The 25520-nt window shown below is 56.8% G+C and overlaps 3 protein-coding genes across 3 annotated transcripts; all 3 read left to right on the top strand.

Annotated features, from left to right (window-relative positions):
• Nucleotides 1-782: 782 nt before the first annotated feature.
• On the top strand, nt 783-8269 carry LOC137372435 (uncharacterized PE-PGRS family protein PE_PGRS46-like). The gene is made up of 4 exons (XM_068036339.1): nt 783-933; nt 3173-4693; nt 4809-6257; nt 7824-8269. The coding sequence occupies exons 1-4, from the start codon at nt 783-785 to the stop codon at nt 8267-8269; spliced, it is 3567 nt and encodes a 1188-aa protein (XP_067892440.1).
• Nucleotides 8270-9897: 1628 nt separating this feature from the next.
• On the top strand, nt 9898-11769 carry LOC137372346 (uncharacterized PE-PGRS family protein PE_PGRS46-like). The gene has a single exon (XM_068036263.1). It carries the CDS (start codon nt 9898-9900, stop codon nt 11767-11769), a length of 1872 nt encoding a protein of 623 aa, XP_067892364.1.
• Nucleotides 11770-14291: 2522 nt separating this feature from the next.
• On the top strand, nt 14292-15829 carry LOC137372299 (uncharacterized PE-PGRS family protein PE_PGRS20-like). The gene is made up of 2 exons (XM_068036137.1): nt 14292-14728; nt 15136-15829. The coding sequence occupies exons 1-2, from the start codon at nt 14292-14294 to the stop codon at nt 15827-15829; spliced, it is 1131 nt and encodes a 376-aa protein (XP_067892238.1).
• Nucleotides 15830-25520: the final 9691 nt, after the last annotated feature.

Genomic DNA, 25520 nt, shown 5'->3' with positions numbered 1-25520 from the left:
GGGATTGTTGGTCTCGGGGTAGATTGCAGGTTTCGAGGGGAGATTGCGGGTCTTGGGGGTAGATTGCGGGTCTCAGGGGGTTTGCGGGTCTCGGGGCGGTTGCGGGTGTCGGGGGGATTGCGGTCTTAGGGGGCAATTGCGGGTCTCGGGGCGATTGTGGGTCTCGGGGGAGATTGCAGGTCTCGGGGGGATTGCGGGTGTCGGGGCGATTGCGGGTGTCAGGAAGATTGCGGGTCTCGGGGGGGAGATTGCGGGTCTCGGGGGGAGATTGCGGGTCTCGGGGGGATTGCATGTGTCAGGGCGATTGCTGGTGTCGGGGAGATTGCGGGTCTCTGGGGGGAGATTGCGGGTGTTGGGGGGATAGTGGGTCTCGGGGGGAGTTTGCGGGTCTCCGGGGGACATTGCGCATCACCGGGGGGAGATTGCGGGTCTTGGGGGATTGTGGGTCTCGGGAGGAGATTGTGGGTCTCAGGGGGATTGTGGGTCTTGGGGAGATTGTGGGTCTTGGGGGTATTGTGGGTCTCGGGGTGGATTTTGGGTCTCCGGTGGATTGTGGGTCTCGGGGGTGTGTGGATTGTGGGTCTCGGGGGGAGATTGTGGGTCTTGGGGGGATTGTGGGTCTCAGGGCGAGATTGTGGGTCTCGGGAGGAGATTATGGGTCTCGGGGGGGGATTGTAGGTCTCGGGGGGAGATGGTGGGTCGGGGGGATTGCGGGTCTCGGGACGAGATTGTGGGTCTCGGGGGGATTGTGGGTCTCAGGGGGTTTGCGGGCCTCGGGGCGAATGCGGGTGTCGGGGGAAATTGCAGATCTAGGGAGGATTGCCGGTGTCGGGGCGATTGCGGGTGTCGCGGAGATTGTGGGTTTCGGGGGGAGATTGTTGGTCTCGGGGGGATTGCGGGTCTCGGGGGGAGATTGTGGGTCTCGGGGGGATTGTGGGTCTTGGGGGGAGATTGTAGGTCTCGGGGGGTGATTGTGGGTCTCGGGGGGATTGCGGGTCTCGGGGGGAGATTGTGGGTCTCGGGGGGATTGTGTGTCTCGGGGGTAGATTGTGGGTTTCGGGGGGAGATTGTGGGACTCGGGGGGATTGCGGGTCTCGGGGGGAGATTGTGGGTCTTGGGGGGATTGTGGGTCTCTGGAGGAGATTGTGGGTCTCGGGGGGAGATTGTGGGTCTCGGGAGGAGATTATGGGTCTCGGGGGTGGATTGTGGATCTCGGGGGGAGATGGTGGGTCTCGGGGGGATTGTGGATCCCGGGAGGAGATTGTGGGTCTCGGGGGGAGATTGTGGGTCTCGGGGGGATTGTGGGTCTCGGGGGGAGATTGTGGGTCTCGGGAGGAGATTATGGGTCTCGGGGGTGGATTGTGGATCTCGGGGGGAGATGGTGGGTCTCGGGGGGATTGTGGATACCGGGAGGAGATTGTGGGTCTCGGGGGGAGATTGTGGGTCTTGGGGGGAGATTGTGTGTCTCAGGGGGGTTGTGGTTCTTGGGGAGATTGTGGGTCTCGGGAGGAGATTGTGGGTCTCGGGACGAGATTGTGGGTCTCAGGGGGAATGTGGGTCTTGGGGAGATTGAGGGTCTTGCGGGGATTGTGGTTCTCGGGGAACGGATTGTGGGTCTCGGGAGGAGATTGTGGGTCTCAGGAGGAGATTGTGGGTCTCAGGGGGAGATTGTGGGTCTCGGGGGAATTGCGGGTCTTGGGGAGATTGTGGGTCTTGCGGGGATTGTGGTTCTCGGGGAAGGGATTGTGGGTCTCGGGAGGAGATTGTGGGTCTCAGGAGGAGATTGTGGGTCTCAGGGGGAATGTGGGTCTTGGGGAGATTGAGGGTCTTGGGGGTATTTTGGGTCTCGGGGTGGATTGTGGGTCTCCGGTGGATTGTGGGTTTCGGGGTGGGGTGGGTGATTGTGGGTCTCGGGAGCAGATTGTGGGTCTTGGGGGGATTGTGGGTCTCGGGAGCAGATTGTGGGTCTTGGGGGGATTTTGGGTCTTGGGAGGAAATTGTGGGTCTCGGGGGGGGGGATTGTGGGTCTCAGGGGGAGATTGTGGGTCTCGGGGGATTGCGGGTCTCGGGCGGAGATTGTAGGTCTCGGGGCGATTGTGGGTCTCGGGGGGAGATTGTGGGTCTCGGGGGTAGATTGTGGGTCTCGGGGGGAGATTGTGGGTCTTGGGGGGATTGTGGGTCTCGGGGGGATTGTGGGTCTCGGGGGGAGATTGTGGGTCTTGGGGGGATTGTTGGTCTCGGGGTAGATTGCGGGATTCGAGGGGAGATTGTGGATATCTGGGTGAGATTGCAGGTCTCGAGGGGAGATTGCGGGTCTTGGGGGTAAATTGCGGGTCTCAGGGGGTTTGCGGGTGTCGGGGCGATTGCGGGTGTCGGGGGGATTGCGGGTCTCAGGGGGCGAATGCGGGTCTCGGGGCGATTGTGGGTCTCGGGGGAGATTGCAGGTCTCGGGGGGACTGCGGGTGTTGGGGCGATTGCGGGTGTCAGGGAGATTGTGGGTCTCGGGGGGAGATTGTTGGTCTCGGGGGGATTGCGGGTCTCGGGGGGAGATTGTGGGTCTCGGGGGGATTGCGGGTCTCGGGGGGCGATTGTGGGTCTCGGGGGGATTGTGGGTCTCGGGGGGAGATTGTGGGTCTCGGGGGTAGATTGTGGGTCTCGGGGGGAGATTGTGGGTCTCGGGGGGAGATTGTGGGTCTCGGGGGGATTGTGGGTCTCGGGGGGTGATTGTGGGTCTCGGGGGGATTGTGGGTCTCGGGGGGAGATTGTTGGTCTCGGGGGGATAGTGGGTCTCCGTGGGAGATTGTGGGTCTCGGGGGGATTGCGGGTCTCGGGGGGAGATTGTGGGTCTCGGGGGTAGATTGTGGGTCTCGGGGGGAGATTGTGGGTCTCGGGGGGAGATTGTGGGTCTCGGGGGTGATTGTGGGTCTCGGGGGGATTGTGGGTCTCGGGGGGAGATTGTTGGTCTCGGGGGGATAGTGGGTCTCCGTGGGAGATTGTGGGTCTCGGGGGGATTGCGGGTCTCGGGGGGAGATTGTGGGTCTCGGGGGGATTGCGGGTCTCGGGAGGAGATTGTGGGTCTTGGGGGGAGATTGTGGGTCTTGGGGGGATCGTTGGTCTCGGGGTAGATTGCGGGATTCGAGGGGAGATTGTGGATATCTGGGTGAGATTGCAGGTCTCGAGGAGAGATTGCGGGTCTTGGGGGTAGATTGCGGGTCTCAGGGGGTTTGCGGGTCTCGGGGCGGTTGCGGGTGTCGGGGGGATTGCGGTCTTAGGGGGCAATTGCGGGTCTCGGGGCGATTGTGGGTCTCGGGGGAGATTGCAGGTCTCGGGGCGATTGCGGGTGTCGGGGCGATTGCGGGTGTCAGGGAGATTGCGGGTCTCGGGGGGGAGATTGCGGGTCTCGGGGGGAGATTGCGGGTCTCGGGGCGATTGTGTGTTTCGGGGGAGATTGCGGGTCTTGGGGGGATTGCATGTGTCAGGGCGATTGCTGGTGTCGGGGAGATTGCGGGTCTCTGGGGGGAGATTGCGGGTGTTGGGGGGATAGTGGGTCTCGGGTGGAGTTTGCGGGTCTCCGGGGGACATTGCGCATCACCGGGGGGAGATTGCGGGTCTTGGGGGATTGTGGGTCTCGGGGGGAGATTGCGGATCACCGGGGGGAGATTGCGGATCATTGGGGCGAGATTACGCGACTCTGGGGGGTTGCGGGTCTCGAGGGGTGATTGCGGGAGTCGGGGCAATTGCGGGTGTCGGGGAGATTGCGGGTCTTGGGGGGAATTTTGGTCTCGGGGGGAGATTGCGGGTCTCAGGGAGATTGCGGGTCTCGGGGGGATTGCGGATCTCGGTGGGAGATTGCGGGTCTCAGGGGGAGATTGCGGGTCTCAGGGAGATTGCGGGTCTCAGGGATTTGCGGGTCTCGGGGGATATTGCGGGTCTCGGGAGATTGCTGTTCTCGGGGGTTTGCAGGTCTCGGGGGGAGATTGTGGGTCTCGGAGATTGCGTATCTCGGGGGTTTGCGGGTCTCGGTGGGTTTGCGGGTCTCGGGGAGATTGCGGGTCTCAGGGGGATATTGCTGGTCTCAGGGAGATTGCGGGTCTCAGGGATTTGCGGGTCTCGGGGGATATTGCGGGTCTCGGTGGGTTTGCGGGTCTCAGGGGGAGATCGCGGGTCTCAGGGAGATTGCGGGACTCGGGGGTTTGCGGGTCTCAGGGGGAGATTGCGGGTCTCAGGGAGATTGCAGGTCTCGGGGGTTTGCGGGTCTCGGGGGGAGATTGCGGGTCTTCGGGGGGATTGTGGATCTCGGGGGGAAATTGCTGGTCTCGGGGGGATTGTGGGTCTTGGGGGGAGATTGCTGGTCTCGGGGGGATTGTGGGTCTTGGGGGGAGATTGCGGGTCTCGGGGGGATTGTGGGTCTCGGCGGGAAATTGCTGGTCTCGGGGGGATTGTGGGTCTTGGGGGGAGATTGCGGGTCTCGGGGGGATTGTGGGTCTCGGGAGCAGATTGTGGGTCTTGGGGGGATTTTGGGTCTCGGGAGGAGATTGTGGGTCTCGGGGGGTGGATTGTGGGTCTCAGGGGGAGATTGTGGGTCTCGGGGGGATTGCGCGTCTCGGGGGGAGATTGTGGGTCTCGGGGAGATTGTTGGTCTCGGGGGATTGCGGGTCTCGGGCGGAGATTGTGGGTCTCGGGGGGATTGCGGGTATCGGGGGGAGATTGTGGGTCTCAGGTGGATTGTGGGTCTCGGGGGGACTGTGGGTCTCGGGGGGAGATTGTGGGTCTCGGGGGGAGATTGTGGGTCTTGGGGGAGATTGCAGGTCTCGGGGGGATTGCGGGTGTCGGGGCGATTGCGGGTGTCAGGGAGATTGCGGGTCTCGGGGGGGAGATTGCGGGTCTCGGGGGGAGATTGCGGGTCTCGGGGCGATTGTGTGTTTCGGGGGAGATTGCGGGTCTTGGGGGGATTGCATGTGTCAGGGCGATTGCTGGTGTCGGGGAGATTGCGGGTCTCTGGGGGGAGATTGCGGGTGTTGGGGGGATAGTGGGTCTCGGGTGGAGTTTGCGGGTCTCCGGGGGACATTGCGCATCACCGGGGGGAGATTGCGGGTCTTGGGTGATTGTGGGTCTCGGGGGGAGATTGCGGATCACCGGGGGGAGATTGCGGATCATTGGGGCGAGATTACGCGACTCTGGGGGGTTGCGGGTCTCGAGGGGTGATTGCGGGAGTCGGGGCAATTGCGGGTGTCGGGGAGATTGCGGGTCTTGGGGGGAATTTTGGTCTCGGGGGGAGATTGCGGGTCTCAGGGAGATTGCGGGTCTCGGGGGGATTGCGGATCTCGGTGGGAGATTGCGGGTCTCAGGGGGAGATTGCGGGTCTCAGGGAGATTGCGGGTCTCAGGGATTTGCGGGTCTCGGGGGATATTGCGGGTCTCGGGGAGATTGCGGGTCTCAGGGGGAGATTGCGGGTCTCAGGGAGATTGCGGGTCTCAGGGATTTGCGGGTCTCGGGGGATATTGCGGGTCTCGGGGAGATTGCTGTTCTCGGGGGTTTGCAGGTCTCGGGGGGAGATTGTGGGTCTCGGAGATTGCGTATCTCGGGGGTTTGCGGGTCTCGGTGGGTTTGTGGGTCTCGGGGAGATTGCGGGTCTCAGGGGGAGATTGTGGGTCTCGGGGGGAGATTGTGGGTCTCGGGGGGAGATTGTTGGTCTCGGGGGGATTGTGGGTCTCCGTGGGAGATTGTGCGTCTCGGGGGGATTGCGTGTCTCGGGGGGAGATTGTGGGTCTCGGGGGGCTTGCGGGTCTCGGGAGCAGATTCTGGGTCTTGGGGGAATTGTGGGTCTCTGGGGGAGATTGTGGGTCTCGGGGGGATTGTGGGTCTCGGGGGGAGATTGTGGGTCTTGGGGGATTGTTGGTCTCGGGGCAGATTGCGGGATTCGAGGGGAGATTGTGGATATCTGGGTGAGATTGCAGGTCTCGAGGGGAGATTGCGGGTCTTGGGGGTAGATTGCGGGTCTCGGGGTTTGCGGGCCTCGGGGCGATTGCGGGTGTCGGGGGAGATTGCAGATCTCGGGGGGATTGCCGGTGTCGGGGCGATTGCGGGTGTCGCGGACATTGTGAGTCTCGGGGGGAGATTGTTGGTCTCGGGGGATTGCGGGTCGCGGGGGGAGATTGTGGGTCTCGGGGGGATTGCGGGTCTCGGGGGGAGATTGTTGGTCTCGGGGGGAGATTGTGGGTCTCGGAAGGATTGTGGGTCTCGGGGGGAGATTGTGGGTATCGGGGGGATTGTGGCTCTCGGGGGGAGATTGTGGGTCTCGGGGGGATTGTGGATCTCAGGAGGAGATTGTGTGTCTCGGGGGGATTGTGGGTCTCGGGGAGATTGTGGGTCTCGGGGGGTGATTGTGGGTCTCGGGGGGATTGCGGGTCTCGGGGGGAGATTATGGGTCTCGGGGCGATTGTGGGTCTCGGGGGGAGATTGTGGGTCTCGGGGGGATTGTGGGTCTCGATGGGAGATTGTGGGTCTCGGGGGTAGATTGTGGGTCTCGGGGGGAGATTGTGGGTCTCGGGGGGGAGATTGTGGGTCTTGGGGGGATTGTGGGTCTCGGGGGGAGATTGTGGGTCTCGGGGGGATTGTGGCTCTCGGGGGGAGATTGTTGGTCTCGGGGGGAGATTGTGGGTCTCGGGGGAGATTGTGGGTCTCGGGGGGAGATTGTGGGTCTTGGGGGGACTGTGGGTCTCGGGGGGAGATTGTGGGTCTCGGGGGGATTGTGGCTCTCGGGGGGAGATTGTTGGTCTCGGGGGGAGATTGTGGGTCTCGGGGGGATTGTGGGTCTCCGTGGGAGATTGTGGGTCTCGGGGGGGATTGCCGGTCTCGGGGGGAGATTGTGGGTCTCGGGGGGAGATTGTGGGTCTCGGGGGGAGATTGTTGGTCTTGGGGGGATTGTGGGTCTCGGGGGGATTGTGGGTCTCGGGGGGAGATTGTGGGTCTTGGGGGGATTGTTGGTCTCGGGGTAGATTGCGGGATTCGAGGGGAGATTGTGGATATTTGGGTGAGATTGCAGGTCTTGAGGGGAGATTGCGGGTCTTGGGGGTAAATTGCGGGTCTTAGGGGGTTTGCGGGTGTCGGGGAGATTGGGGGTGTCGGGGGGATTGCGGGTCTCAGGGGGCGAAGCGGGTCTCGGGGCGATTGTGGGTCTCGGGGGAGATTGCAGGTCTCGGGGGGATTGCGGGTGTTGGGGCGATTGCGGGTGTCGGGGAGATTGTGGTTCTCGGGGGGAGATTGTTGGTCTCGGGGGGATTGCGGGTCTCGGGGGGAGATTGTGGGTCTCGGGGGGATTGCGGGTGTCGGGGAGATTGGGGGTGTCGGGGGGATTGTGGGTCTCGGGGGGAGATTGTGGGTCTCGGGGGGATTGTGGGTCTCGGGGGGTGATTGTGGGTCTCGGGGGGATTGTGGGTCTCGGGGGGAGATTGTTGGTCTCGGGGGGATATTGGGTCTCCGTGGGAGATTGTGGGTCTCGGGGGGATTGCGGGTCTCGGGGGGAGATTGTGGGTCTCGGGGGGATTCCGGTCTCGGGAGGAGATTGTGGGTCTTGGGGGGATTGTGGGTCTTGGGGGCAGATTGTGGGTCTCGGGCGGATTGTGGGTCTCGGGGGGAGATTGTGGGTCTTGGGGGGATTGTTGGACTCGGGGTAGATTGCGGGATTCGAGGGGAGATTGTGGATATCTGGGTGAGATTGCAGGTTTCGAGGGGAGATTGCGGGTCTTGGGGGTAGATTGCGGGTCTCAGGGGGTTTGCGGGTCTCGGGGCGGTTGCGGGTGTCGGGGGGATTGCGGTCTTAGGGGGCAATTGCGGGTCTCGGGGCGATTGTGGGTCTCGGGGGAGATTGCAGGTCTCGGGGGGATTGCGGGTGTCGGGGCGATTGCGGGTGTCAGGGAGATTGCGGGTCTCGGGGGGGAGATTGCGGGTCTCGGGGGAGATTGCGGGTCTCGGGGCAATTGTGTATTTCGGGGGAGATTGCGGGTCTTGGGGGGATTGCATGTGTCAGGGCGATTGCTGGTGTCGGGGAGATTGCGGGTCTCTGGGGGGAGATTGCGGGTGTTGGGGGGATAGTGGCTCTCGGGGGGAGTTTGCGGGTCTCCGGGGGACATTGCGCATCACCGGGGGGAGATTGCGGGTCTTGGGGGATTGTGGGTCTCGCGGGGAGATTGCGGATCACCGGGGGGAGATTGCGGATCATTGGGGCGAGATTACGCGTCTCTGGGGGGTTGCGGGTCTCGAGGGGTGATTGCGGGAGTCGGGGCAATTGCGGGTGTCGGGGAGATTGCGGGTCTTGGGGGGAATTTTGGTCTCGGGGGGAGATTGCGGGTCTCGGGGGGATTGCGGATCTCGGTGGGAGATTGCGGGTCTCAGGGGGAGATTGCGGGTCTCAGGGAGATTGCGGGTCTCAGGGATTTGCGGGTCTCGGGGGATATTGCGGGTCTCGGGGAGATTGCTGTTCTCGGGGGTTTGCGGGTCTCGGGGGGAGATTGCGGGTCTTGGGGGGGATTGTGGATCTCGGGGGGAAATTGCTGGTCTCGGGGGATTGTGGGTCTTGGGGGAGATTGCGGGTATCGGGGGGATTGTGGATCTCGGGGGGATATTGCTGGTCTCGGGGGGATTGTGGGTCTTGCGGGGAGATTGCTGGTCTCGGGGGGGTTTGCGGGACTCGGGGGGATGGCGGGGCTCGGGGGATTGTCGGTCTTGGGGGGAGATTGCGGGTCTCAGGGGGATTGTGGGTCTCGGCGGGAAATTGCTGGTCTCGGGGGGATTGTGGGTCTTGCGGGGAGGTTGCGGGTCTCGGGGGGATTGTGGATCTCGGGGGGAATGCGTGTCTCGGGCGCATTGTGGGTTTCAGGGGGATTGTGGGTTTCGGGTGCATTGCCGGGCTCAGGGGGATATTGCGTGTCCCGGGGGCATTGCGGGTCTCGAGGGGACTGCGGGTCACAGGGTGATTGCGGGTCACAGGGTGATTGCTGGTTTCGGGGGGATTGCGGGTCTCGGGGGGATTGCGGGTCTCGGGGGGATTGTGGGACTCGGGGGAGATTGCGGGTCTTCAGGGGAGGGCAGGGCTCAGTGAGATTACGGGGCTCAGGAGGAATGCGGGTCTCGGGGAGATTGCGGGTCACAGGGGAATTGTGGGTCTCGGGCGGATTGCTGGTCTCGGTGAGATTGCAGGTCACAGGGGGCATTGCGGGTCACAGGGGGCATTATGGGGTCCGGGGGGATTGTGGGTCTTGGGGAGAATGCAGGTCTCGGGGGGATTGCGGGTCTCGGGGAGATTGCGGAACTCAGCGGGAGATTGCGGGTCTCAGGGAAATTGTGGGTCTTGGGGGAATTGCGGATCTCAGGGGGATTGCGGGACTCGTGGAGATCGCAGGTCTTGGGGGAGATTGCGGCTCTCAAGGGGATTGTGGGTCTCGGGGGGATTGCGGGTCTCGGAGATTACGGGACTCGGGGGACGATTGCGGGTCTTGGGGAGATTGTGGGTCTCAGGGAGATTGTGGGACTCGGGGGGCAATTGCGGGTCTTGGGGAGATTGTGGGTCTTGGGGAGATTGCGGGTCTCGGGGGGATTGCAGGTCTCGGGGGACTGCGGGGCTCGGGGAGATCGCGGGACTTGGGGTGGATTGTGGGTCTCCGGTGGATTGTGGGTTTCGGGGGGGGCAGGGATTGTGGGTCTCGGGGGGAGATTGTGGGTCTCGGGAGCAGATTGTGGGTCTTGGGGGGATTGTGGGTCTCGGGAGCAGATTGTGGGTTTCGGGGGGATTGCGGGTCTCGGGGGGATTGCGGGTCTCGGGGGGATTGTGGGACTCGGGGGAGATTGTGGGTCTTCAGGGGAGGGCAGGGCTCAGTGAGATTACGGGGCTCAGGAGGAATGCGGGTCTCGGGGAGATTGCGGGTCACAGGGGAATTGTGGGTCTCGGGCGGATTGCTGGTCTCGGTGAGATTGCAGGTCACAGGGGGCATTGCGGGTCACAGGGGGCATTATGGGGTCCGGGGGGATTGTGGGTCTTGGGGAGAATGCAGGTCTCGGGGGGATTGCGGGTCTCGGGGAGATTGCGGAACTCAGCGGGAGATTGCGGGTCTCAGGGAAATTGTGGGTCTTGGGGGAATTGCGGATCTCAGGGGGATTGCGGGACTCGTGGAGATCGCAGGTCTTGGGGGAGATTGTGGCTCTCAAGGGGATTGTGGGTCTCGGGGGGATTGCGGGTCTCGGAGATTACGGGACTCGGGGGACGATTGCGGGTCTTGGGGAGATTGTGGGTCTGAGGGAGATTGTGGGACTCGGGGGGCAATTGCGGGTCTTGGGGAGATTGTGGGTCTTGGGGAGATTGCGGGTCTCGGCGGGATTGCAGGTCTCGGGGGACTGCGGGGCTCGGGGAGATCGCGGGACTTGGGGTGGATTGTGGGTCTCCGGTGGATTGTGGGTTTCGGGGGGGGCGGGGATTGTGGGTCTCGGGGGGAGATTGTGGGTCTCGGGAGCAGATTGTGGGTCTTGGGGGGATTGTGGGTCTCGGGAGCAGATTGTGGGTCTTGGGGGGATTTTGGGTCTCGGGAGGAGATTGTGGGTCTCGGGGGGGGGATTGTGGGTCTCAGGGGGAGATTGTGGGTCTCGGGGGGGATTGCGCGTCTCGGGGGGAGATTGTGGGTCTCGGGGAGATTGTGGGTCTCGGGGAGATTGTTGGTCTCGGGGAATTGCGGGTCTCGGGCGGAGATTGTGGGTCTCGGGGGGATTGCGGGTATCGGGGGGAGATTGTTGGTCTCGGGGGGATTGTGGGTCTCGGGGGGAGATTGTTGGTCTCGGGGGATTGTGGGTCTCGGGGGGATTGTGGGTCTCGGGGGGAGAATGTGGGTCTCGGGGGGAGATTGTGGGTCTCAGAGGGATTGTGGGTCACGGGGGGAGATTGTTGGTCTCGGGGGGATTGTGGGTCTCCGTGGGAGATTGTGCGTCTTGGGGGGATTGCGAGTCTCGGGGGGAGATTGTGGGTCTCGGGGGGCTTGCGGGTCTCGGGAGGAGATTGTGGGTCTTGGGGGAATTGTGGGTCTCTGGGGGAGATTGTGGGTCTCGGGGGGATTGTGGGTCTCGGGAGGAGATTGTGGGTCTTGGGGGGATTGTTGGTCTCGGGGCAGATTGCGGGATTCGAGGGGAGATTGTGGATATCTGGGTGAGATTGTAGGTCTCGAGGGGAGATTGCGGGTCTTGGGGGTAGATTGCGGGTCTCGGGGTTTGCGGGCCTCGGGGCGATTGCGGGTGTCGGGGGAGATTGCAGATCTCGGGGGGATTGCCGGTGTCGGGGCGATTGCGGGTGTCGCGGAGATTGTGAGTCTCGGGGGGAGATTGATGGGCTCGGGGGGATTGCGGGTCTCGGGGGGCGATTGTGGGTCTCGGGGGGATTGCGGGTCTCGGGGGGAGATTGTGGGTCTCGGGGGGAGATTGTGGGTCTCGGGGGGATTGTGGGTCTCGGGGGGAGATTGTGGGTCTCGGCGTGATTGTGGGTCTCAGGAGGAGATTGTGGGTCTTGGGGGGGGATTGTGGGTCTCGGGGGGATTGCGGGTCTCGGGGGGAGATTGTGGGTCTCGGGGGGAGATTGTGGGTCTCCGGGGGACATTGCGCATCACCGGGGGGAGATTGCGGGTCTTGGGGGATTGTGGGTCTCGCGGGGAGATTGCGGATCACCGGGGGGAGATTGCGGATCATTGGGGCGAGATTACGCGTCTCTGGGGGGTTGCGGGTCTCGAGGGGTGATTGCGGGAGTCGGGGCAATTGCGGGTGTCGGGGAGATTGCGGGTCTTGGGGGGAATTTTGGTCTCGGGGGAGATTGCGGGTCTCAGGGAGATTGCGGGTCTCGGGGGGAGATTGCGGGTCTCAGGGAGATTGCGGGTCTCAGGGATTTGCGGGTCTCGGCGGATATTGCGGGTCTCGGGGAGATTGCTGCTCTCGGGGGTTTGCGGGTCTCGGGGGGAGATTGCGGGTCTTGGGGGGGATTGTGGATCTCGGGGGGAAATTGCTGGTCTCGGGGGGATTGTGGGTCTTGGGGGGAGATTGCGGGTATCGGGGGGATTGTGGATCTCGGGGGGAAATTGCTGGTCTCGGGGAGATTGTGGGTCTCGGGGAGATTGTTGGTCTCGGGGAATTGCGGGTCTCGGGCGGAGATTGTGGGTCTCGGGGGGATTGCGGGTATCGGGGGGAGATTGTTGGTCTCGGGGGGATTGTGGGTCTCGGGGGGAGATTGTTGGTCTCGGGGGATTGTGGGTCTCGGGGGGATTGTGGGTCTCGGGGGGAGAATGTGGGTCTCGGGGGGAGATTGTGGGTCTCAGAGGGATTGTGGGTCACGGGGGGAGATTGTTGGTCTCGGGGGGATTGTGGGTCTCCGTGGGAGATTGTGCGTCTTGGGGGGATTGCGAGTCTCGGGGGGAGATTGTGGGTCTCGAGGGGCTTGCGGGTCTCGGGAGGAGATTGTGGGTCTTGGGGGAATTGTGGGTCTCTGGGGGAGATTGTGGGTCTCGGGGGGATTGTGGGTCTCGGGGGGAGATTGTGGGTCTTGGGGGGATTGTTGGTCTCGGGGCAGATTGCGGGATTCAAGGGGAGATTGTGGATATCTGGGTGAGATTGTAGGTCTCGAGGGGAGATTGCGGGTCTTGGGGGTAGATTGCGGGTCTCGGGGTTTGCGGGCATCGGGGCGATTGCGGGTGTCGGGGGAGATTGCAGATCTCGGGGGGATTGCCGGTGTCGGGGCGATTGCGGGTGTCGCGGAGATTGTGAGTCTCGGGGGGAGATTGATGGGCTCGGGGGGATTGCGGGTCTCGGGGGGCGATTGTGGGTCTCGGGGGGATTGCGGGTCTCGGGGGGAGATTGTGGGTCTCGGGGGGCGATTGTGGGTCTCGGGGGGATTGTGGGTCTCGGGGGGAGATTGTGGGTCTCGGCGTGATTGTGGGTCTCAGGAGGAGATTGTGGGTCTTGGGGGGATTGTGGGTCTCGGGGGGGGATTGTGGGTCTCGGGGGGATTGCGGGTCTCGGGGGGAGATTGTGGGTCTCGGGGGGATTGCGGGTCTCGGGGGGAGATTATGGGTCTCGGGGCGATTGTGGGTCTCGGGGGGAGATTGTGGGTCTCGGGGGGAGATTGTGGGTCTCGGGGGTAGATTGTGGGTCTCGGGGGGAGATTGTGGGTCTCGGGGGGGAGATTGTGGGTCTCGGGGGGGAGATTGTGGGTCTCGGGGGGAGATTGTGGGTCTCGGGGGGGAGATTGTGGGTCTCGGGGGGGAGATTGTGGGTCTTGGGGGGATTGTGGGTCTCGGGAGCAGATTGTGGGTTTCGGGGGGATTGCGGGTCTCGGGGGGATTGTGGGACTCGGGGGAGATTGCGGGTCTTCAGGGGAGGGCAGGGCTCAGTGAGATTACGGGGCTCAGGAGGAATGCGGGTCTCGGGGAGATTGCGGGTCACAGGGGAATTGTGGGTCTCGGGCGGATTGCTGGTCTCGGTGAGATTGCAGGTCACAGGGGGCATTGCGGGTCACAGGGGGCATTATGGGCTCGGGGGGATTGCGGGTCTCGGGGGGCGATTGTGGGTCTCGGGGGGATTGCGGGTCTCGGGGGGAGATTGTGGGTCTCGGGGGGCGATTGTGGGTCTCGGGGGGATTGTGGGTCTCGGGGGGAGATTGTGGGTCTCGGCGTGATTGTGGGTCTCAGGAGGAGATTGTGGGTCTTGGGGGGATTGTGGGTCTCGGGGGGGGATTGTGGGTCTCGGGGGGATTGCGGGTCTCGGGGGGAGATTGTGGGTCTCGGGGGGATTGCGGGTCTCGGGGGGAGATTATGGGTCTCGGGGCGATTGTGGGTCTCGGGGGGAGATTGTGGGTCTCGGGGGGAGATTGTGGGTCTCGGGGGTAGATTGTGGGTCTCGGGGGGAGATTGTGGGTCTCGGGGGGGAGATTGTGGGTCTCGGGGGGGAGATTGTGGGTCTCGGGGGGAGATTGTGGGTCTCGGGGGGGAGATTGTGGGTCTCGGGGGGGAGATTGTGGGTCTTGGGGGGATTGTGGGTCTCGGGAGCAGATTGTGGGTTTCGGGGGGATTGCGGGTCTCGGGGGGATTGTGGGACTCGGGGGAGATTGCGGGTCTTCAGGGGAGGGCAGGGCTCAGTGAGATTACGGGGCTCAGGAGGAATGCGGGTCTCGGGGAGATTGCGGGTCACAGGGGAATTGTGGGTCTCGGGCGGATTGCTGGTCTCGGTGAGATTGCAGGTCACAGGGGGCATTGCGGGTCACAGGGGGCATTATGGGGTCCGGGGGGATTGTGGGTCTTGGGGAGAATGCAGGTCTCGGGGGGATTGCGGGTCTCGGGGAGATTGCGGAACTCAGCGGGAGATTGCGGGTCTCAGGGAAATTGTGGGTCTTGGGGGAATTGCGGATCTCAGGGGGATTGCGGGACTCGTGGAGATCGCAGGTCTTGGGGGAGATTGCGGCTCTCAAGGGGATTGTGGGTCTCGGGGGGATTGCGGGTCTCGGAGATTACGGGACTCGGGGGGCGATTGCGGGTCTTGGGGAGATTGTGGGTCTCAGGGAGATTGTGGGACTCGGGGGGCAATTGCGGGTCTTGGGGAGATTGTGGGTCTTGGGGAGATTGCGGGTCTCGGGGGGATTGCAGGTCTCGGGGGACTGCGGGGCTCGGGGAGATCGCGGGACTTGGGGTGGATTGTGGGTCTCCGGTGGATTGTGGGTTTCGGGGGGGGCGGGGATTGTGGGTCTCGGGGGGAGATTGTGGGTCTCGGGAGCAGATTGTGGGTCTTGGGGGGATTGTGGGTCTCGGGAGCAGATTGTGGGTCTTGGGGGGATTTTGGGTCTCGGGAGGAGATTGTGGGTCTCGGGGGGGGGATTGTGGGTCTCAGGGGGAGATTGTGGGTCTCGGGGGGGATTGCGCGTCTCGGGGGGAGATTGTGGGTCTCGGGGAGATTGTGGGTCTCGGGGGGAGATTGTGGGTCTCGGGGAGATTGTTGGTCTCGGGAGGAGATTGTGGGTCTTGGGGGAATTGTGGGTCTCTGGGGGAGATTGTGGGTCTCGGGGGGATTGTGGGTCTCGGGGGGAGATTGTGGGTCTTGGGGGGATTGTTGGTCTCGGGGCAGATTGCGGGATTCGAGGGGAGATTGTGGATATCTGGGTGAGATTGTAGGTCTCGAGGGGAGATTGCGGGTCTTGGGGGTAGATTGCGGGTCTCGGAGTTTGCGGGCCTCGGGGCGATTGCGGGTGTCGGGGGAGATTGCAGATCTCGGGGGGATTGCCGGTGTCGGGGCGATTGCGGGTGTCGCGGAGATTGTGAGTCTCGGGGGGAGATTGATGGGCTCGGGGGGATTGCGGGTCTCGGGGGGCGATTGTGGGTCTCGGGGGGATTGCGGGTCTCGGGGGGAGATTGTGGGTCTCGGGGGGAGATTGTGGGTCTCGGGGGGATTGTGGGTCTCGGGGGGAGATTGTGGGTCTCGGCGTGATTGTGGGTCTCAGGAGGAGATTGTGGGTCTTGGGGGGATTGTGGGTCTCGGGGGGGGATTGTGGGTCTCGGGGGGATTGCGGGTCTCGGGGGGAGATTGTGGGTCTCGGGGGGATTGCGGGTCTCGGGGGGAGAGTATGGGTCTCGGGGAGATTGCGGGTCTCAGGGATTTGCGGGTCTCGGGGGATATTGCGGGTCTCGGGGAGATTGCGTATTTCGGGGGTTTGCGGGTCTCGGTGGGTTTGCGGGTCTCAGGGGGAGATCGCGGGTCTCAGGGAGATTGCGGGTCTCGGGGGTTTGCGGGTCTCAGGGGGAGATTGCGGGTCTCAGGGTGATTGCAGGTCTCGGGGGTTTGCGGGTCTCGGGGGGAGATTGCGGGTCTTGGGGGGGATTGTGGATCTCGGGGGGAAATTGCTGGTCTCGGGGGGATTGTGGGTCTTGGGGGGAGATTGCTGGTCTCGGGGGGATTGTGGGTCTTGGGGGGAGATTGCGGGTCTCGGGGGGATTGTGGGTCTCGGCGGGAAATTGCTTGTCTCGGGGGGATTGTGGGTCTTGGGGGGAGATTGCAGGTCTCGGGGGGTTTGCGGGACTCGGGGGGATGGCGGGGCTCGGGGAGATTGCAGGTCCCGGGAGGAGATTGCGGGTCTCGGGGGGAGATTGCGGGTTTCGGGGGGATTGTGTTTCTCGGGGGGATTGTGTTTCTCGGGGGGAATGCGTGTCTCGGGGGCATTGTGGGTTTCAGGGGGATTGTGGGTTTCGGGTGCATTGCAGGGCTCAGGGGGATATTGCGTGTCCCGGGGGGACTGCGGGTCACAGGGTGATTGCGGGTCACAGGGTGATTGCTGGTTTCGGGGGGATTGCGGGTCTTGGGGGGATTGCGGGTCTCGGGGGGATTGTGGGACTCGGGGGAGATTGCGGGTCTTCGGGGGAGGGCGGGGCTCAGTGAGATTACGGGGCTCAGGAGGATTGCGGGTCTCGGGGAGATTGCGGGTCACAGGGGAATTGTGGGTCTCGGGCGGATTGCTGGTCTCGGTGAGATTGCGGGTCACAGGGGGCATTGCGTGTCACAGGGGGCATTATGGGGTCCGGGGGGATTGTGGGTCTTGGGGAGAATGCAGGTCTCGGGGGGTTTGCGGGTCTCGGGGAGATTGCGGAACTCGGCGGGAGATTGCGGGTCTCAGGGAGATTGTGGGTCTTGGGGGAATTGCGGATCTCAGGGGGATTGTGGGGCTCGTGGAGATCGCAGGTCTTGGGGGAGATTGCGGCTCTCAAGGGGATTGTGGGTCTCGGGGGGATTGCGGGTCTCAGGGAGATTGTGGGACTCGGGGGACGATTGCGGGTCTTGGGGAGATTGTGGGTCTCAGGGAGATTGTGGGACTCAGGGGGCAATTGCGGGTCTTGGGGAGATTGCGGGTCTTGGGGAGATTGCGAGTCTCGGGGGGATTGCAGGTCTCGGGGGATTGCGGGGCTCGGGGAGATCGCGGAACTTGGGGGAGATTGTGGGTCTCGGGAAGATTGCTGATGTTGGGGGCATTGTGGGTCTCGGGGGTGGGGAGGGGGCATGTGGAGATTGCGGGTCTTGGGGAGATTGTGGGTCTTGGGGGAGATTGCTTGTCTCGGGGGCATTGTGGGTCTTGGGGGGTTAGGATTGCAGGTCACCGGGGAGATTGCGGGTCTCGGGGGATCATGGATTTTGGAGGGATCATGGATTTTGGGGGTGATCGCAGTTCTTGGGAGAATCAAGGGTTTTATGGGGAATGTGGGTCTCTGAGTCATGTGGGAAATCACTGGAATTAGGTTAGATTGTGATTTTGGGAAGTTTTCGCATAAGCCTGGAATAAAATAATGACCAGATAATTTGTTTTTGGTGAGGTTGGTTGAGAGATATGTAGTTGCCAAGGCACTAAGGGAGAAAGCCCTTCCCCTTCTTCAAAATAGTGCTTGGGACTGTCTGAAAGACGACACTTATGACAGTACAATAGAGAATGTTTTAGTTAGTGCCAGCAATGACTGTGAGGGTACATAGTGAACAAGACTGAAGACCTGACTCAATCTGAATTCCATAGGACAAGGAAGTGCCCTTAAGACCTCCATTGCACTTATGTAAACACCATTTATGAGTACTAATTTGACAAATAAAGGAAACAATCCAATTTACAGGAAGTAAACATGGAGCCCTGTATTCATTGAAAGAAGTCACAGATGCACAGTGATTATGTGAGCCAATGGAATTCATTTTGCGTGCATCTACTTTTCAGTTGCAGGGCTTAATGCTGTGAGTTACTTTTCTAAGCCATCAATTCTTTTTCTCAGTAAGTTTTTATTAAATGTGAAAGTTAAAATCCATTTTTCAGATCTTCAACAAACATTAGTTCTTCAACTTAGACTGCACATTCCAAATAGGGATATGTGGAAAATTTTCTGGATATCATTCTTATATCCACTAACATTGACTTGTCACTGTCTGTAATACATCATCAATTCAAAAGTAGCTTTTCAGGTTTTCACAAAATCCCTTCACCTGAGGGTAATACATTCTCTTCCTGCAGCTTTGATCTCCCCTCCAAGTGTCGAACAATTGCCTTCATGGGTGCAATTCTTACAACATCCCGCAGCTCAGAAATCATGTTTTCTTATGCTTGCAGCATTACTGCCGGGGCTATAGCTGTCTTGTGTTGTCACTTTCAGACATGCTGATACTGGCACGGTCAAGGCTCAGACATCCGCAACTGAGTCTATATGTTGTTGGCTTTGCATGAATATCATCTTTCTTGTCAACTTCTCTGTAGCAGATTTTGTGCTGAGGTTATTTCACTGGCATATTTTTCTTTTACTGGCATACTTACTGCATGCTGAGCATGGTGTCTATCCCAACTTATGGGCTGGATTTTACGGGCCCCCCCCCACCCCACCCAAGGTGGGATCGGAGGCGAGGCGGTGGTTGGTCGCAGAGTATTGCATCAGGTGGCGGGGCGGAGGGCCCGTCACCACGCCGTTGCCCCGTGATCTTACCCAGGGTGGGATAAGCCTGCGACAGGCTTCCCATCCAGAGTAAAGGCCTGCTCGGGCATAAAATTGAAACCTGACCCAGGCCCAACCCAACCACAGCCAACCCGAACCTGACCTGGACCCGAGTCCTTTAAGTATTTTTCGCGCCCGACCTAACCCGACCCGACACGAATATCGTTCATCCGTTCTGGCAGCAGGCTATTCCTGCAGATGGAGTTGTGGGAAATCATGTGTGAGCCTGAACCCATGAGTTCCCGAAGGTAGCATTGTCCAGCCCGACTCGACCTGAGCCCGAATGCTGGACTCAGGATATAGACCCGACCCGACCCGCACCCGACACATGTAGTCGGGTCTAGTTGGATTCAGGCCGGGTAGCCAGGCTTTAACCCGGAGGCAATTTAGGCCCTGAAGTGGCCTATTAATGGCCAGTTAAGGACCTCTTCCCACTGACGCTGGGATCTTACCAGTGCGGGGTGGGAGGGGGGCGGGGTTGGGCCTCTGCCGCGTGGGGAGGATGCCTTGTAAAATGATGCCCCCTACCTACTGGCTTGGGTGTAGGTCTCTCCGCTGTGGGCAATTTGTGGCCCATGAAGGACCCCTACCGGGAAGCAATTCACCCCCAGGACCTCCTTACCTTGGGCTGCATGACCACGCCCCAGGCCCCCCTCTGGGCTCTTCTGGACTAACACCGATGACCCTGCCTCACTTACCTTGGCCCCAGGGTTCCACCGCTCCTGGTGGTGCTTCCAATACTGCTGAGTTGCTGGCCCTCTGATTGGCTGGTCTTTAAAGAAACGGGGATCTCGCCTCCTGAAACTTACGTTTAAAAACACGAGAGGATCGCTCTGGGGGCTCAGGAAAATGCAGAGGTGGGGTTGCCCCTGCCTTTTCGACCCGGTGTCAGGAGCCCCGCCTCCTACACAAAATCCAGCCCTATGTGTTTCTTATAGTGAGCACTGATTGCTTTTAGTTCATCCATGAAAGCAAAGCTGAAACTATTTCATAACAGAGAACGTGTTTGCTTTATGAGGCAATTGGGTGAATCGTCAGTTGTGGCTCCGTTGGAAGCAATCTTGCCACTGAGTTACAAGGTTCTGAGTTGAAATTTCACTCCAGGACTTACAGATAGAAATCAAGACTGACGCTCCAGTGCAGAACTGAGGGAGTGCTGTGCTGTCTTGCTAATAACATGTGAAACCAGGGCCCCGTTGCACGCAGATGGACATAAAAGATCCCATGTAACTATTTGAAGAACAGCAGGGAAACTATCCCTGGTGTCCTGGCTAATATTTATCACTCAACCAACATCACAACAAAGCAGATTATCTGGTTATTAACACATTGCTGTTTGTGGGAGTTTGCTTTGTGCATATTGGCTGCCTTGGTTCCTGTATTACAGTAGGGACTACAGTTCAAAAGTAATTCATTGACTGTTGAGTGCTTTGAGATGTCTGGTAGTTGTGAAGTTTTTCTTTTTAGAGATAATAATGACTTATCTGTCACAGAGTTCTAAACAGGGGTTGTGGGCCTCGTTCTTCCATCTACTTTATTGAAGGGATACTGCCCCTTGATTTCTGCAGGAAATGTCCTGATCTCATACCCCAGTTTAAGTAGAAAATCTGAAAATGGCTGTTGACAGCTATTTACGCAATTTAGTTGTGGCCCCACTCTCTCCTTTAGAGAGAGAGAGACAGTTAGTGATGTATAGCTTGAGGGGCACCACTCCTCAAGTGTGGGGCAAAGCAAGGAGGCAGACCTCCATGAGCTACTACAGCCGGTATGGAGATGGAACCCCCACGTTGTGGGTGTCCTTCTGTATCACACTCTAGCCAACTGAGCTGACTGACTCCCACTCAATGCCTTGTACAGATTCATTATCCCCTCCTGGTATTTGTGCTCTATCTCACTGGCTATACATTCCAATGTCTGATTAGCTTTCCTTCTTGATACTTCATACTGCACTGCTGGCTCTGCTGTATTGTGTCTAGTAGGTAGAGCCATTTAGCCTACCTTCTTATCTATCTCTCCATGATGATTGTTTCCTTTTAAGAGATGGTCAAAGTTGTACTACTTCTTGGAAACACATGAATATTGCACGATGCAGAAGGTATTTCCCTTAAGATACACCTTAACTTTATCCTCGCCTTGACTTTTTTCCTATCGTAGGGAGAGAATGTAAGGGTCCCAGTTGGACTATCCTCAGACTGCAAAATGGTAAAGGAGTTGATTCATTTTATTAACTGATGAATAGACAGAGGAAGCAATGTATATTATATATTTTTTCTCCTCACTTGCAATTTGATTAGGAATGTGTGACTCAGAATGTTAATGCCATGTAAATATAATGTCCTCCTTTTGACTGGTGATATACTTCCCAGTAACAGCACTAATGGACTGGACAAGCTACATGAACGTGGCAAAAACAAGGGCTGATATTCTGGCTTTAAACATTCTCACATTTTGGGTCAATGATGTCACATTTTCATAAGCAAAGAATGCTGATCCTGTGCATCATTATTACTATACTACTCTTAATTGCAGTTATACCTATCTGTGTAACCTCCAACCCTACAACACTCCAAAATCTCTGCACTCCTCCAATTTTAGCCTCTTGCGCATCCCTGATTTTAATCGCTCCACCATTGGCGGCCCTGCCTTCAGTTGCCTAGGGCCTAAGCTCTGGATTTCCCTTCTTAAACCTCTCTACCTCTCTCTCCTCCTTTAAGACGCTCTTTAAAACCTACCTTGTTGACCTAACTTTTGATCATTTGCCCTAATATCATCTTATGTGTCTTGCTATCAAATTCTGTTTGAGTTTTACTATGTTAAAGGTGCTATATAAATGCAAGTTGTTGTTCTATTGCCATTCTCCATATACTACAGACTGTGCAACCCTCAGCCAATGATAATGACATGTACCATCTCTACAACAAATATATTTAAAATGTGAGGAAAACAATTTCCTTTCAGTTATGAAGAAAATTCAATACATTCAGTTCAGGCTCCGATTGTGCACACTACAAATACATAATGTTTTAGGATCTAGGTTTCTCAATTTCTTTTGGGCCTCCTTATCTCGAGAGACAATGGATACGCGCCTGGAGGTGGTCAGTGGTTTGTGAAGCAGCGCCTGGAGTGGCTATAAAGGCCAATTCTGGAGTGACAGGCTCTTCCACAGGTGCTGCAGAGAAATTTGTTTGTTGGGGCTGTTGCACAGTTGGCTCTCCCCTTGCGCCTCTGTCTTTTTTCCTGCCAACTACTAAGTCTCTTCGACTCGCCACAATTTAGCCCTGTCTTTATGGCTGCCCGCCAGCTCTGGCGAATGCTGGCAACTGACTCCCACGACTTGTGATCAATGTCACACGATTTCATGTCGCGTTTGCAGACGTCTTTATAACGGAGACATGGACGGCCGGTGGGTCTGATACCAGTGGCGAGCTCGCTGTACAATGTGTCTTTGGGGATCCTGCCATCTTCCATGCGGCTCACATGGCCAAGCCATCTCAAGCGCCGCTGACTCAGTAGTGTGTATAAGCTGGGGATGTTGGCCGCTTCAAGGACTTCTGTGTTGGAGATATAGTCCTGCCACCTGATGCCAAGTATTCTCCGAAGGCAGCGAAGATGGAATGAATTGAGACGTCGCTCTTGGCTGGCATACGTTGTCCAGGCCTCGCTGCCGTAGAGCAAGGTACTGAGGACACAGGCCTGATACACTCGGACTTTTGTGTTCCGTGTCAGTGCGCCATTTTCCCACACTCAATATATGACAGCAAAATACTGCAGATGCTGGAAATTCGAATATATATTCTCAATATATAAAATGTTTTTTTTTTAAATTCCGTTATCATGTTCTACTTGTTCCAACTTATCAGTGATAATGCATATTATCTTTCCTTAAACAAAATCCCCTCATTTTAGGTTCATTCAGTACACAGGCACAAATTCATACTTCCAATTAAATCTTTCACCACCAGCCTACAGTTCTAGTCAAACAGCTACTTGGCCAGTACACCATCAGAGAAAATAGCACTGCTGTCCAAAGGAAAAAGAAAATGGAGGCTTGCTGACGAAGCAAGTTAGCAAGCAAATTGCTTGGAAACAAATGGGTGACAAGAAAGATGAACTTTGTTGAAGCAAATTGCTGCTTGAGTTGAAAAAAGTAAAAAGGACCATATTTGAGAAAAAGTTCAAGTCACTCAGCAATTTAAAGGAAAAGCTAGATTAACATTAATTATGTTGGGAAATGTTTAAATGCAAATAGAATTTATAATTTCAAGCCAAATCTAAAGAGAGCTGGTGGAGGCTCATTTTTAGTCCAGTTTGAAAAAACTAATGAAATTTGTGTGAACTTGAATTTTACAATTAGTTTTACCTCTCACCCCAGCCCCTTCCCCCAACCACCACCCCCCCCCCCCCCCCACCACAAGTACGCACCCTGCCACCATTTTATTCCGAGTTTCTCCTCCATCTTGGTTGTGCATTGAGGAGAAATGATTTAGGGAGTTTCAGCCACTTAGGCTGGAAGTGACTTCAGTTTCTGTCATCTTTATCCTTATTAAGTAAATAGTGCTAACTGCATCTTGTTTGTTTTGTATTCTTAAAATTTGGTCTGTGCAGTTCAAATAGACAGCTTTGTTTAGAATTATGTTGCTAATGGCTGTTCACATTAATTAACACAACAAATACTAAATCTGATTAGGGTTGTGAAAATCAATATTCATTGCAACAATAACATTGTACTTTTATGGAGGAAATTCAAGGAAATACCCCTATAGATTAGAAAGTGCCCTATAATACGTTATCTGAGAGAATGTGCACATTTTCACACATATTTATAACTCCATGACACATTTAAAAAGTTAGAGTAAAAAGTACAGATGTAAAGTGTGTCATGTGTTATGAATTCCTGTCACTACTGGCATTTCTTCATTATCACTCTTCAATTAAAGCTAATTTGATTTGTATGAATGAGATTTCTTTCAATGACAAACCTTCTTAGAAATATTATGAATTTACGTGTCACAAATTCTAATCTGTTAATTTTGACTTTAACCAACTTAAAATTAGATGGAGTTAATGCAAGTCTTATTATTGGAATGTCACAAAATTGCAGCATGCAGGCGTCTGTCCAATCTTGCCGAAGCAGTCAGTTCTTGATCTTGACAATACTGTCATGGTGAGGTACCAAATGAACGTGACACATTTTCCCAATGCAAGGAAGAAAAGATAAGAGGGTGAGACATCCAGGCTGCTCTTGTACTCCCCCAACTAGCTTGCATAACAGTGTGGTAGCCAGAGCTAGAGTGACACATCTGATGGATTCTCAGTCCACCAGAGAGTAAAGGGCAGGAAGGGCAAGGGAAGATTAAGAAAAATCCTAACATGGCATTCCTTTTGGTAATTTGAAGGATACACTGTTTATAATAGCAGGCGAGCTGTACCATATAATGCACAACTTTGTGCTAAAATAAAGCAGTGTTTAACCTGGCCAACCCCTATAAGGGCACATAATCTTACTGCCATAAACAATGACAACAATGAGGTCAACTGTAGGTTATGACAGTTGTCAGTAAGGGATGTTTACCAATTTCCAAGCACTTGTAAATTTGTGGATAAAATTTAGAGAAATCAGCAAGAAATGTTTGCCTTTCTTTCTCTTTTTATATGTATTTTATACTTTGAAGGGTGCCATCTGATGTATGCCGGGCTTATAATGATGTAGTAATGTATAGAGAGAGAAGGTGAACGTAAGTTTACTGCAGTCTTAAATCTCAATTTTAAGTTATTGATGCAACTAATGCAAGGTAAACAGAAGACATTTTTTAAAGTTCGATGTAAATGCTTGTAAGGAACATAGCATGAATATCTGTGATCATTATTTCGTAAAAATGTAGCCTTGTTTTCCAAGGACAAGTATATCCAGCTGCCGGATTTACAAAGACTGCTTTGAGAATCTTTCATAGTGGCCACTTTTATCAAACTTCTTCGTGACCATTTCTACATCAGAAGGTTGTAAAATAAAAGCTCCACAGTCCAGTAGCAACCTTTTGAAATGTCTGCTGTTCTATTTTAATAGTCACTTATCCCTTGGAAATCTTTGAAGGTGCTCTCAATTGGCCCTCATGCAACTTTGAACTTTCACAATTTTGAAGTGTTTATCATCTTCTAACATGACAAGCACTTAAAGCTTATAACATTCCAATTGATGAATCTGCCAGCCCATGTGTGTATATAAAAGAGAGATAGGTTTTTAAGAAAGTTATAGAGCCTTAAAGAATCTTTTCTAGCTTCTATAGAATTTTGTACTGGATATTTTTTGGTCTTATGTGTCACCTTACAAGATGGTTGACTGTTGAGTGCTGAATTATTTATCACTTAATTTGGAAAGTACAAAGCTACTTTGTTGGCAAAAATGTTTTGATTCTTTAAGGGTAAAGACATAGATTAAAGTTTTTAACTTGACTATTGTAGTGTCTTATCAGATACAATGCATACATGGGATGGAATTTTTCCAGGCAATGGTAGGCAGGTTTGGGTGCATGGGGGGGAGTTAAGTCCACTCAAAGTGACACCAGGTTGGGATTTTGGGTTTCAAAGGGGCAGGATTGAAGACGATTGGAGAACGTCGGTGCAACTGTCAGGTAAATAATTAAAATAATCAAATAGTTTTGTTTTAATCCTCAACAGTGGATTTAACAGACAGGGCCCCTGTTTCCTGACCTGACTGTGAGTCAGCAACTCACCAGGGTGAACGAGGTCAGTGAACAGCAGGGCTTGCTTCTTCAGTGAAACTGACAGGCTGGGAAGGCTTTTGATCAGTGAAACTGAAGTGCTCCAGCCATGGCCAGGTGAGAGGCTGCTGTTCAAACTTCTGCTCTCAGAGGGTGCTATCACTGCTTGACAGGTGATTGCCAACTTCTGGGAAAGCACTTCATGTTCCAGCACTTCACTCACCTTCAGCTGCCAGCCTTCGCCATGGCATGGCAGCAGCTTATGCAGCACCACCTTGCACCTCTG

Source organism: Heterodontus francisci, chromosome 1 (assembly GCF_036365525.1).
Source record: "Heterodontus francisci isolate sHetFra1 chromosome 1, sHetFra1.hap1, whole genome shotgun sequence".
NCBI lineage: Eukaryota > Metazoa > Chordata > Chondrichthyes > Heterodontiformes > Heterodontidae > Heterodontus > Heterodontus francisci.
Note: the sequence above shows the minus strand (reverse complement) of the source record. Positions and strands in the feature narration are given on the sequence as shown.

Coding starts and splice junctions, on each gene's coding strand:
- LOC137372299 (XM_068036137.1), top strand. CDS start 14,292: ATGGGGTCCGGGGGGATTGTGGGTCTTGGGGAGAATGCAGGTCTCGGG. Junction 14,729..15,135: donor TTGTGGGTCTCCGGTGGATT/GTGGGTTTCGGG, acceptor GTCTCGGGGCAG/ATTGCGGGATTCGAGGGGAG.
- LOC137372435 (XM_068036339.1), top strand. CDS start 783: ATGCGGGTGTCGGGGGAAATTGCAGATCTAGGGAGGATTGCCGGTGTC. Junction 934..3,172: donor TTGTGGGTCTCGGGGGGATT/GTGGGTCTTGGG, acceptor GTGAGATTGCAG/GTCTCGAGGAGAGATTGCGG. Junction 6,258..7,823: donor GTCTCGGGGGGAGATTGTGG/GTATCGGGGGGA, acceptor TTGCGGTCTTAG/GGGGCAATTGCGGGTCTCGG.
- LOC137372346 (XM_068036263.1), top strand. CDS start 9,898: ATGCGGGTCTCGGGGAGATTGCGGGTCACAGGGGAATTGTGGGTCTCG.